This window comes from Oncorhynchus keta, chromosome 37 (genome assembly GCF_023373465.1).
Source record: "Oncorhynchus keta strain PuntledgeMale-10-30-2019 chromosome 37, Oket_V2, whole genome shotgun sequence".
NCBI classification, from domain to species: domain Eukaryota; kingdom Metazoa; phylum Chordata; class Actinopteri; order Salmoniformes; family Salmonidae; genus Oncorhynchus; species Oncorhynchus keta.
The window spans coordinates 27,231,925-27,242,767 of NC_068457.1; the positions used below are offsets into that span (position 1 = coordinate 27,231,925).

The window sequence follows — 10,843 nt, forward strand, 5'->3', positions numbered from 1 at the left end:
TATGTACTTAACAACACGTCCCTAACGACACGTCCCTAACGACACGTCCCTATCGATATGTACTTAACAACACGTCCCTAACGACACGTCCCTATCGATATGTACTTAACAACACGTCCCTAACGACACGTCCCTAACGACACGTCCCTATCGATATGTACTTAACAACACGTCCCTAACGACACGTCCCTATCGATATGTACTTAACAACACGTCCCTAACGACACGTCCCTATCGATATGTACTTAACAACACGTCCCTAACGACACGTCCCTATCGATATGTACTTAACAACACGTCCCTAACGACACGTCCCTATCGATATGTACTTAACAACACGTCCCTAACGACACGTCCCTAACGACACGTCCCTATCGATATGTACTTAACAACACGTCCCTAACGACACGTCCCTATCGATATGTACTTAACAACACGTCCCTAACGACACGTCCCTATCGATATGTACTTAACAACACGTCCCTAACGACACGTCCCTAACGACACGTCCCTATCGATATGTACTTAACAACACGTCCCTAACGACACGTCCCTATCGATATGTACTTAACAACACGTCCCTAACGACACGTCCCTATCGATATGTACTTAACAACACGTCCCTAACGACACGTCCCTATCGATATGTACTTAACAACACGTCCCTAACGACACGTCCCTAACGACACGTCCCTATCGATATGTACTTAACAACACGTCCCTAACGACACGTCCCTATCGATATGTACTTAACGACACGTCCCTAACGACACGTCCCTATCGACACGTCCCTATCGACACTCACTGATTGATGAGTATTGTATTATTGACATGATTGATTGACATCTGATTTATTGATATGATTGATTGGTTTCACAGAGGAAGAAGTGGAAAAATCAGAACTCTGTCCTTCAAAACCGGCATCATCTCACTCTGCAAAGCACACCTGGAGGACAAATACAGATGTAAGTAGTGACTGATCTTTATATTACCACACCTGGAGGACAAATACAGATGTAAGTAGTGACTGATCTTTATATTACCTCACCTGGAGGACAAATACAGATGTAAGTAGTGACTGATCTTTATATTACCACACCTGGAGGACAAATACAGATGTAAGTAGTGACTGATCTTTATATTACCACACCTGGAGGACAAATACAGATGTAAGTAGTGACTGATCTTTATATTACCACACCTGGAGGACAAATACAGATGTAAGTAGTGACTGATCTTTATATTACCTCACCTGGAGGACAAATACAGATGTAAGTAGTGACTGATCTTTATATTACCACACCTGGAGGACAAATACAGATGTAAGTAGTGACTGATCTTTATATTACCACACCTGGAGGACAAATACAGATGTAAGTAGTGACTGATCTTTATATTACCACACCTGGAGGACAAATACAGATGTAAGTAGAGACTGATCTTTATATTACCACACCTGGAGGACAAATACAGATGTAAGTAGTGACTGATCTTTATATTACCTCACCTGGAGGACAAATACAGATGTAAGTAGTGACTGATCTTTATATTACCACACCTGGAGGACAAATACAGATGTAAGTAGAGACTGATCTTTATATTACCACACCTGGAGGACAAATACAGATGTAAGTAGTGACTGATCTTTATATTACCACACCTGGAGGACAAATACAGATGTAAGTAGTGACTGATCTTTATATTACCACACCTGGAGGACAAATACAGATGTAAGTAGTGACTGATCTTTATATTACCACACCTGGAGGACAAATACAGATGTAAGTAGAGACTGATCTTTATATTACCTCACCTGGAGGACAAATACAGATGTAAGTAGTGACTGATCTTTATATTACCACACCTGGAGGACAAATACAGATGTAAGTAGTGACTGATCTTTATATTACCACACCTGGAGGACAAATACAGATGTAAGTAGTGACTGATCTTTATATTACCACACCTGGAGGACAAATACAGATGTAAGTAGTGACTGATCTTTATATTACCACACCTGGAGGACAAATACAGATGTAAGTAGTGACTGATCTTTATATTACCACACCTGGAGGACAAATACAGATGTAAGTAGTGACTGATCTTTATATTACCACACCTGGAGGACAAATACAGATGTAAGTAGTGACTGATCTTTATATTACCTCACCTGGAGGACAAATACAGATGTAAGTAGTGACTGATCTTTATATTACCACACCTGGAGGACAAATACAGATGTAAGTAGAGACTGATCTTTATATTACCACACCTGGAGGACAAATACAGATGTAAGTAGTGACTGATCTTTATATTACCACACCTGGAGGACAAATACAGATGTAAGTAGTGACTGATCTTTATATTACCTCACCTGGAGGACAAATACAGATGTAAGTAGTGACTGATCTTTATATTACCACACCTGGAGGACAAATACAGATGTAAGTAGAGACTGATCTTTATATTACCACACCTGGAGGACAAATACAGATGTAAGTAGTGACTGATCTTTATATTACCACACCTGGAGGACAAATACAGATGTAAGTAGAGACTGATCTTTATATTACCTCACCTGGAGGACAAATACAGATGTAAGTAGTGACTGATCTTTATATTACCTCACCTGGAGGACAAATACAGATGTGGTCTAGTCTGTTAGTATAACTAGTAAAACTAGTATATAGAGACAGTATCCATGTGGTCTAGTCTGTTAGTAAAACTAGTATATAGAGACAGTATCCATGTGGTCTAGTCTGTTAGTATAACTAGTATATAGAGACAGTATCCATGTGGTCTAGTCTGTTAGTATAACTAGTATATAGAGACAGTATCCATGTGGTCTAGTCTGTTAGTAAAACTAGTATATAGAGACAGTATCCATGTGGTCTAGTCTGTTAGTATAACTAGTATATAGAGACAGTATCCATGTGGTCTAGTCTGTTAGTATAACTAGTATATAGAGACAGTATCCATGTGGTCTAGTCTGTTAGTATAACTAGTATATAGAGACAGTATCCATGTGGTCTAGTCTGTTAGTATAACTAGTATATAGAGACAGTATCCATGTGGTCTAGTCTGTTAGTATAACTAGTATATAGAGACAGTATCCATGTGGTCTAGTCTGTTAGTATAACTAGTATATAGAGACAGTATCCATGTGGTCTAGTCTGTTAGTATAACTAGTATATAGAGACAGTATCCATGTGGTCTAGTCTGTTAGTATAACTAGTATATAGAGACAGTATCCATGTGGTCTAGTCTGTTAGTATAACTAGTATATAGAGACAGTATCCATGTGGTCTAGTCTGTTAGTATAACTAGTATATAGAGACAGTATCCATGTGGTCTAGTCTGTTAGTATAACTAGTATATAGAGACAGTATCCATGTGGTCTAGTCTGTTAGTATAACTAGTATATAGAGACAGTATCCATGTGGTCTAGTCTGTTAGTATAACTAGTATATAGAGACAGTATCCATGTGGTCTAGTCTGTTAGTATAACTAGTATATAGAGACAGTATCCATGTGGTCTAGTCTGTTAGTATAACTAGTATATAGAGACAGTATCCATGTGGTCTAGTCTGTTAGTATAACTAGTATATAGAGACAGTATCCATGTGGTCTAGTCTGTTAGTATAACTAGTATATAGAGACAGTATCCATGTGGTCTAGTCTGTTAGTATAACTAGTATATAGAGACAGTATCCATGTGGTCTAGTCTGTTAGTATAACTAGTATATAGAGACAGTATCCATGTGGTCTAGTCTGTTAGTATAACTAGTATATAGAGACAGTATCCATGTGGTCTAGTCTGTTAGTATAACTAGTATATAGAGACAGTATCCATGTGGTCTAGTCTGTTAGTATAACTAGTATATAGAGACAGTATCCATGTGGTCTAGTCTGTTAGTATAACTAGTATAACTAGTATATAGAGACAGTATTCATGTGGTCTAGTCTGTTAGTATAACTAGTATATAGAGACAGTATCCATGTGGTCTAGTCTGTTAGTATAACTAGTATAACTAGTATATAGAGACAGTACCATGTGGTCTAGTCTGTTAGTATAACTAGTATATAGAGACAGTATCCATGTGGTCTAGTCTGTTAGTATAACTAGTATATAGAGACAGTATCCATGTGGTCTAGTCTGTTAGTATAACTAGTATATAGAGACAGTATCCATGTGGTCTAGTCTGTTAGTAAAACTAGTATATAGAGACAGTATCCATGTGGTCTAGTCTGTTAGTATAACTAGTAAAACTAGTATATAGAGACAGTATCCATGTGGTCTAGTCTGTTAGTATAACTAGTATACTGCTAAATGACTTAAATGTAAATGTAAATGTATATAGAGACAGTACCATGTGGTCTAGTCTGTTAGTATAACTAGTAAAACTAGTATATAGAGACAGTATTCATGTGGTCTAGTCTGTTAGTATAACTAGTAAAACTAGTATATAGAGACAGTATCCATGTGGTCTAGTCTGTTAGTATAACTAGTATATAGAGACAGTATCCATGTGGTCTAGTCTGTTAGTCTGTTAGTATAATGAGTATATAGAGACAGTATCCATGTGGTCTAGTCTGTTAGTATAATGAGTATATAGAGACAGTATCCATGTGGTCTAGTCTGTTAGTATAACTAGTATACTGGTAAATGACTTAAATGTAAATGTAAATGTATATAGAGACAGTACCCATGTGGTCTAGTCTGTTAGTATAACTAGTAAAACTAGTATATAGAGACAGTATTCATGTGGTCTAGTCTGTTAGTATAACTAGTAAAACTAGTATATAGAGACAGTATCCATGTGGTCTAGTCTGTTAGTATAACTAGTATATAGAGACAGTATCCATGTGGTCTAGTCTGTTAGTCTGTTAGTATAATGAGTATATAGAGACAGTATCCATGTGGTCTAGTCTGTTAGTATAATGAGTATATAGAGACAGTATCCATGTGGTCTAGTCTGTTAGTATAACTAGTATAACTAGTATATAGAGACAGTATTCATGTGGTCTAGTCTGTTAGTATAACTAGTATATAGAGACAGTATCCATGTGGTCTAGTCTGTTAGTATAACTAGTATAACTAGTATATAGAGACAGTACCATGTGGTCTAGTCTGTTAGTATAACTAGTAAAACTAGTATATAGAGACAGTATCCATGTGGTCTAGTCTGTTAGTATAACTAGTATATAGAGACAGTATCCATGTGGTCTAGTCTGTTAGTAAAACTAGTATATAGAGACAGTATCCATGTGGTCTAGTCTGTTAGTATAACTAGTATATAGAGACAGTATCCATGTGGTCTAGTCTGTTAGTATAACTAGTATATAGAGACAGTATCCATGTGGTCTAGTCTGTTAGTATAACTAGTATATAGAGACAGTATCCATGTGGTCTAGTCTGTTAGTATAACTAGTATATAGAGACAGTATCCATGTGGTCTAGTCTGTTAGTATAACTAGTATATAGAGACAGTATCCATGTGGTCTAGTCTGTTAGTATAACTAGTATATAGAGACAGTATTCATGTGGTCTAGTCTGTTAGTATAACTAGTATATAGAGACAGTATCCATGTGGTCTAGTCTGTTAGTATAACTAGTATATAGAGACAGTATCCATGTGGTCTAGTCTGTTAGTATAACTAGTATATAGAGACAGTATCCATGTGGTCTAGTCTGTTAGTAAAACTAGTATATAGAGACAGTATCCATGTGGTCTAGTCTGTTAGTATAACTAGTATATAGAGACAGTATCCATGTGGTCTAGTCTGTTAGTATAACTAGTATATAGAGACAGTATCCATGTGGTCTAGTCTGTTAGTATAACTAGTATATAGAGACAGTATCCATGTGGTCTAGTCTGTTAGTATAACTAGTATATAGAGACAGTATCCATGTGGTCTAGTCTGTTAGTATAACTAGTATATAGAGACAGTATCCATGTGGTCTAGTCTGTTAGTATAACTAGTATATAGAGACAGTATCCATGTGGTCTAGTCTGTTAGTATAACTAGTATATAGAGACAGTATCCATGTGGTCTAGTCTGTTAGTATAACTAGTATATAGAGACAGTATCCATGTGGTCTAGTCTGTTAGTATAACTAGTATATAGAGACAGTATCCATGTGGTCTAGTCTGTTAGTATAACTAGTATATAGAGACAGTATCCATGTGGTCTAGTCTGTTAGTATAACTAGTATATAGAGACAGTATCCATGTGGTCTAGTCTGTTAGTATAACTAGTATATAGAGACAGTATCCATGTGGTCTAGTCTGTTAGTATAACTAGTATATAGAGACAGTATCCATGTGGTCTAGTCTGTTAGTATAACTAGTATATAGAGACAGTATCCATGTGGTCTAGTCTGTTAGTATAACTAGTATATAGAGACAGTATCCATGTGGTCTAGTCTGTTAGTATAACTAGTATATAGAGACAGTATCCATGTGGTCTAGTCTGTTAGTATAACTAGTATATAGAGACAGTATCCATGTGGTCTAGTCTGTTAGTATAACTAGTATATAGAGACAGTATTCATGTGGTCTAGTCTGTTAGTATAACTAGTATATAGAGACAGTATCCATGTGGTCTAGTCTGTTAGTATAACTAGTATAACTAGTATATAGAGACAGTATCCATGTGGTCTAGTCTGTTAGTATAACTAGTATATAGAGACAGTATCCATGTGGTCTAGTCTGTTAGTATAACGAGTATATAGAGACAGTATCCATGTGGTCTAGTCTGTTAGTATAACTAGTATATAGAGACAGTATTCATGTGGTCTAGTCTGTTAGTAAAACTAGTATATAGAGACAGTATCCATGTGGTCTAGTCTGTTAGTATAACTAGTAAAACTAGTATATAGAGACAGTATCCATGTGGTCTAGTCTGTTAGTATAACTAGTATACTGCTAAATGACTTAAATGTAAATGTAAATGTATATAGAGACAGTACCATGTGGTCTAGTCTGTTAGTATAACTAGTAAAACTAGTATATAGAGACAGTATTCATGTGGTCTAGTCTGTTAGTATAACTAGTAAAACTAGTATATAGAGACAGTATCCATGTGGTCTAGTCTGTTAGTATAACTAGTATATAGAGACAGTATCCATGTGGTCTAGTCTGTTAGTCTGTTAGTATAATGAGTATATAGAGACAGTATCCATGTGGTCTAGTCTGTTAGTATAATGAGTATATAGAGACAGTATCCATGTGGTCTAGTCTGTTAGTATAACTAGTATACTGGTAAATGACTTAAATGTAAATGTAAATGTATATAGAGACAGTACCCATGTGGTCTAGTCTGTTAGTATAACTAGTAAAACTAGTATATAGAGACAGTATTCATGTGGTCTAGTCTGTTAGTATAACTAGTAAAACTAGTATATAGAGACAGTATCCATGTGGTCTAGTCTGTTAGTATAACTAGTATATAGAGACAGTATCCATGTGGTCTAGTCTGTTAGTCTGTTAGTATAATGAGTATATAGAGACAGTATCCATGTGGTCTAGTCTGTTAGTATAATGAGTATATAGAGACAGTATCCATGTGGTCTAGTCTGTTAGTATAACTAGTATAACTAGTATATAGAGACAGTATTCATGTGGTCTAGTCTGTTAGTATAACTAGTATATAGAGACAGTATCCATGTGGTCTAGTCTGTTAGTATAACTAGTATAACTAGTATATAGAGACAGTACCATGTGGTCTAGTCTGTTAGTATAACTAGTAAAACTAGTATATAGAGACAGTATCCATGTGGTCTAGTCTGTTAGTATAACTAGTATATAGAGACAGTATCCATGTGGTCTAGTCTGTTAGTATAACTAGTATATAGAGACAGTATCCATGTGGTCTAGTCTGTTAGTATAACTAGTATATAGAGACAGTATCCATGTGGTCTAGTCTGTTAGTATAACTAGTATATAGAGACAGTATCCATGTGGTCTAGTCTGTTAGTATAACTAGTATATAGAGACAGTATCCATGTTGTAACGAGTTGCCTCCTCTTCTTCCGAAGAAGAGAGGCGAAACGGATCAGAGGACCAATACGCGGCGTGGTAATTTTCCATGGTACTTTTTAATGATATAAGGTACACATGAACAAACTAACAAAACAAGAAAACGTGAAAACTCAAATTACAGTCCTATCTGGTGCATACACAGAGACAGGAAACAATCACCCACAAACACACAGTGAAACCCAGGCCACCTAAGTATGATTCTCAATCAGAGACAACTAATGACACCTGCCTCTGATTGAGAACCATACTAGGCCGAAACATAGAATTTCCCAAAACCTAGACAAACAAACATAGACTGCCCACCCAACTCACGCCCTGACCATACTAACTAAACACAAAACACAGAAAATAAAGGTCAGAACGTGACAGTACCCCCAAAGGTGCGGACTCCCGGCCGCAAAACCTTGACCTATAGGGGAGGGTCTGGGTGGCGTCTGTCCGCGGTGGCGGTTCTGGCGCGGGACGCGGACCCCACTTCACCCTTGTCTTTGTCCGCCTCATTTTCCGCCTCCGTGGCTTTCTCACCATGGCAACCCCTCTCAATGACCCCACTGGACAGAGGGACAGCTCGGGACAGAGGGGCAGGGACTCTGGACAGAGGGACAGGGGCTCTGGACAGAGGGACAGGGCTCTGGACAGAGGGACAGGGCTCTGGCGCCTCTGGGCTGAGGGGCTCTGGCGCCTCTGGGCTGAGGGGCTCTGGCGCCTCTGGGCTGAGGGGCTCTGGCGCCTCTGGGCTGAGGGGCTCTGGCGCCTGGGCTGAGGGGCTCTGGCGCCTCTGGGCTGAGGGGCTCCGGCAGCGGCGCCGGACAGGCGGGACGCTCCGGCAGCGGCGCCGGACAGGCGGGACGCTCCGGCAGCGGCGCCGGACAGGCGGGAGGCTCCGCAGCGGCGCCGGACAGGCGGGAGGCTCCGGCAGCGGCGCCGGACAGGCGGGAGGCTCCGGCAGCGGCGCCGGACAGGCGGGAGGCTCCGGACAGGCGGGAGGCTCCGGCAGCGGCGCCGGACAGGCGGGAGGCTCCGGCAGCGGCGCCCGGACAGGCGGGAGGCTCCGGCAGCGGCGCCGGACAGGCGGGAGGCTCCGGCAGCGGCGCCGGACAGGCGGGATGCTCCGGCAGCGGCGCCGGACAGGCGGGAGGCTCCGGCAGCGGCGCCGGACAGGCGGGAGGCTCCGGCAGCGGCGCCGGACAGGCGGGAGCACCTGCAGAGAGGAGACAGAGAGACAGCCTGGTGCGTGGAGCTGCTACAGGAGGCAGCGGCGCCGGACAGGCGGGACGCTCCGGCAGCAGCGCCGGACAGGCGGGAGGCTCCGGCAGCAGCGCCAGACAGGCGGGAGGCTCCGGCAGCGGCGCCGGACAGGCGAGAGGCTCCGGCAGCGGCGCCGGACAGGCGGGAGGCTCCGGACAGGCGGGAGGCTCCGGCAGCGGCGCCGGACAGGCGGGAGGCTCCGGCAGCGGCGCCGGACAGGCGGGAGGCTCCGGCAGCGGCGCCGGACAGGCGGAACGCTCCGGCAGCGGCGCCGGACAGGCGGGAGCACCTGCAGGGAGGAGACTGAGAGACAGCCTGGTGCGTGGGGCTGCCACAGGAACTACCAGGCTGGGGAGACTTTCAGGAGGCTTGGTGTTAGGAGGAGCCTGAAAGACCGGGCTGTGGGGGAGCACTGGAGCTCTGGTGCGCAACCTTGGCACCACTTCCCCAGGCTGGACAACTACTCGAGCCCGGACCCTCAAAAGTGCAGGCACAGGTTGAACCGGGCTGTGGGTAAGCACGGGAGATCTAGTGCTTACTACACGCACCTCTCCCCTAGGCTCCACTCCCACAGTTGCCCGGTACGAGCGGAGCGCAGGCAGAGGACGCACTGCACCCTCCCAGCGCCCCGGAGACACAGCACGCAGAGCCGGCGCAGGATAACCTGGACCCAGACTGCGTACCGGCGACCAGACCCGCTGAGCAGGCACCATACGCCCTGGCTCAATGCCCACACTCATGGCACTCTCGGGGGCTGCCCTATAGCGCACCGGGCTATGGACACGCACTGGCGACACCGTGCGCTCAACCGCATAACACGGTGCCTGACCAGTAATGCGCTGCTCATAATAAGCACGAGGAGTGAGCTCAGGTCTGCTACCTGGCTTAGTACCACCCCTCGTGTGCCCCCCAAAAAAAAAATTTGGGGCTGCCTCTCGTACCTGTCGCACTGCCGTGCTGGCTCTCATATTGCCGCCGATCAGCTTTCGCTGCCTCCAGCTCTGCTTTGGGGCTGCGATTTTCCCCAGCCCGTGCCCAGGGTCCCTCTCCGTTCAATATCTGCTCCCATGTCCAGGAGTCCTGTGATGGTGGCCTCTGTTGTTGATGCTGCTGCTGCTGTCGTCGCTGTCCTTTACCACGCCGCTTGGTCCGATTGTGGTGGGTGATTCTGTAACGAGTTGCCTCCTCTTCTTCCCGAAGAAGAGAGGCGAAACGGATCAGAGGACCAATACGCGCGTGGTAATTTTCCATGGTACTTTTTAATGATATAAGGTACACATGAACAAACTAACAAAACAAGAAAACGTGAAAACTCAAATTACAGTCCTATCTGGTGCATACACAGAGACAGGAAACAATCACCCACAAACACACAGTGAAACCCAGGCCACCTAAGTATGATTCTCAATCAGAGACAACTAATGACACCTGCCTCTGATTGAGAACCATACTAGGCCGAAACATAGAATTTCCCAAAACCTAGACAAACAAAACATAGACTGCCCACCCAACTCACGCCCTGACCATACTAACTAAACACAAAACACAGA

The 10,843-nt window shown here is 42.8% G+C and overlaps 1 protein-coding gene and 1 long non-coding RNA gene across 4 annotated transcripts in view; one reads left to right on the forward strand and one right to left on the reverse strand.

The window, feature by feature from the left end:
- LOC127916632 (dystrophin-like) overlaps positions 1-973 on the forward strand; it is a 351,583-nt gene extending 350,610 nt beyond the window's left edge. The window contains exon 60 of the mRNA XM_052498942.1: positions 880-973. Within this exon, the coding sequence (XP_052354902.1) occupies positions 880-973 (94 nt within the window). The remainder of the gene's footprint in view (positions 1-879) is intronic.
- A 293-nt stretch (positions 974-1,266) lies between these two features.
- Positions 1,267-2,638, reverse strand: LOC127916808 (uncharacterized). Of its 3 annotated transcripts, none has more exons than XR_008096161.1 (4): positions 2,579-2,638; positions 2,171-2,527; positions 1,559-1,660; positions 1,267-1,456 (listed from the first exon to the last, which is right to left on the reverse strand). It is a non-coding gene; the product is annotated as an uncharacterized LOC127916808 (long non-coding RNA). The 3 variants fall into 3 exon arrangements; XR_008096162.1 differs by lacking the exon at positions 1,267-1,456 and having other exon boundaries at positions 1,505-1,660; positions 2,171-2,323; positions 2,375-2,527; XR_008096160.1 differs by lacking the exon at positions 1,267-1,456 and having other exon boundaries at positions 1,505-1,660.
- Positions 2,639-10,843: the final 8,205 nt, after the last annotated feature.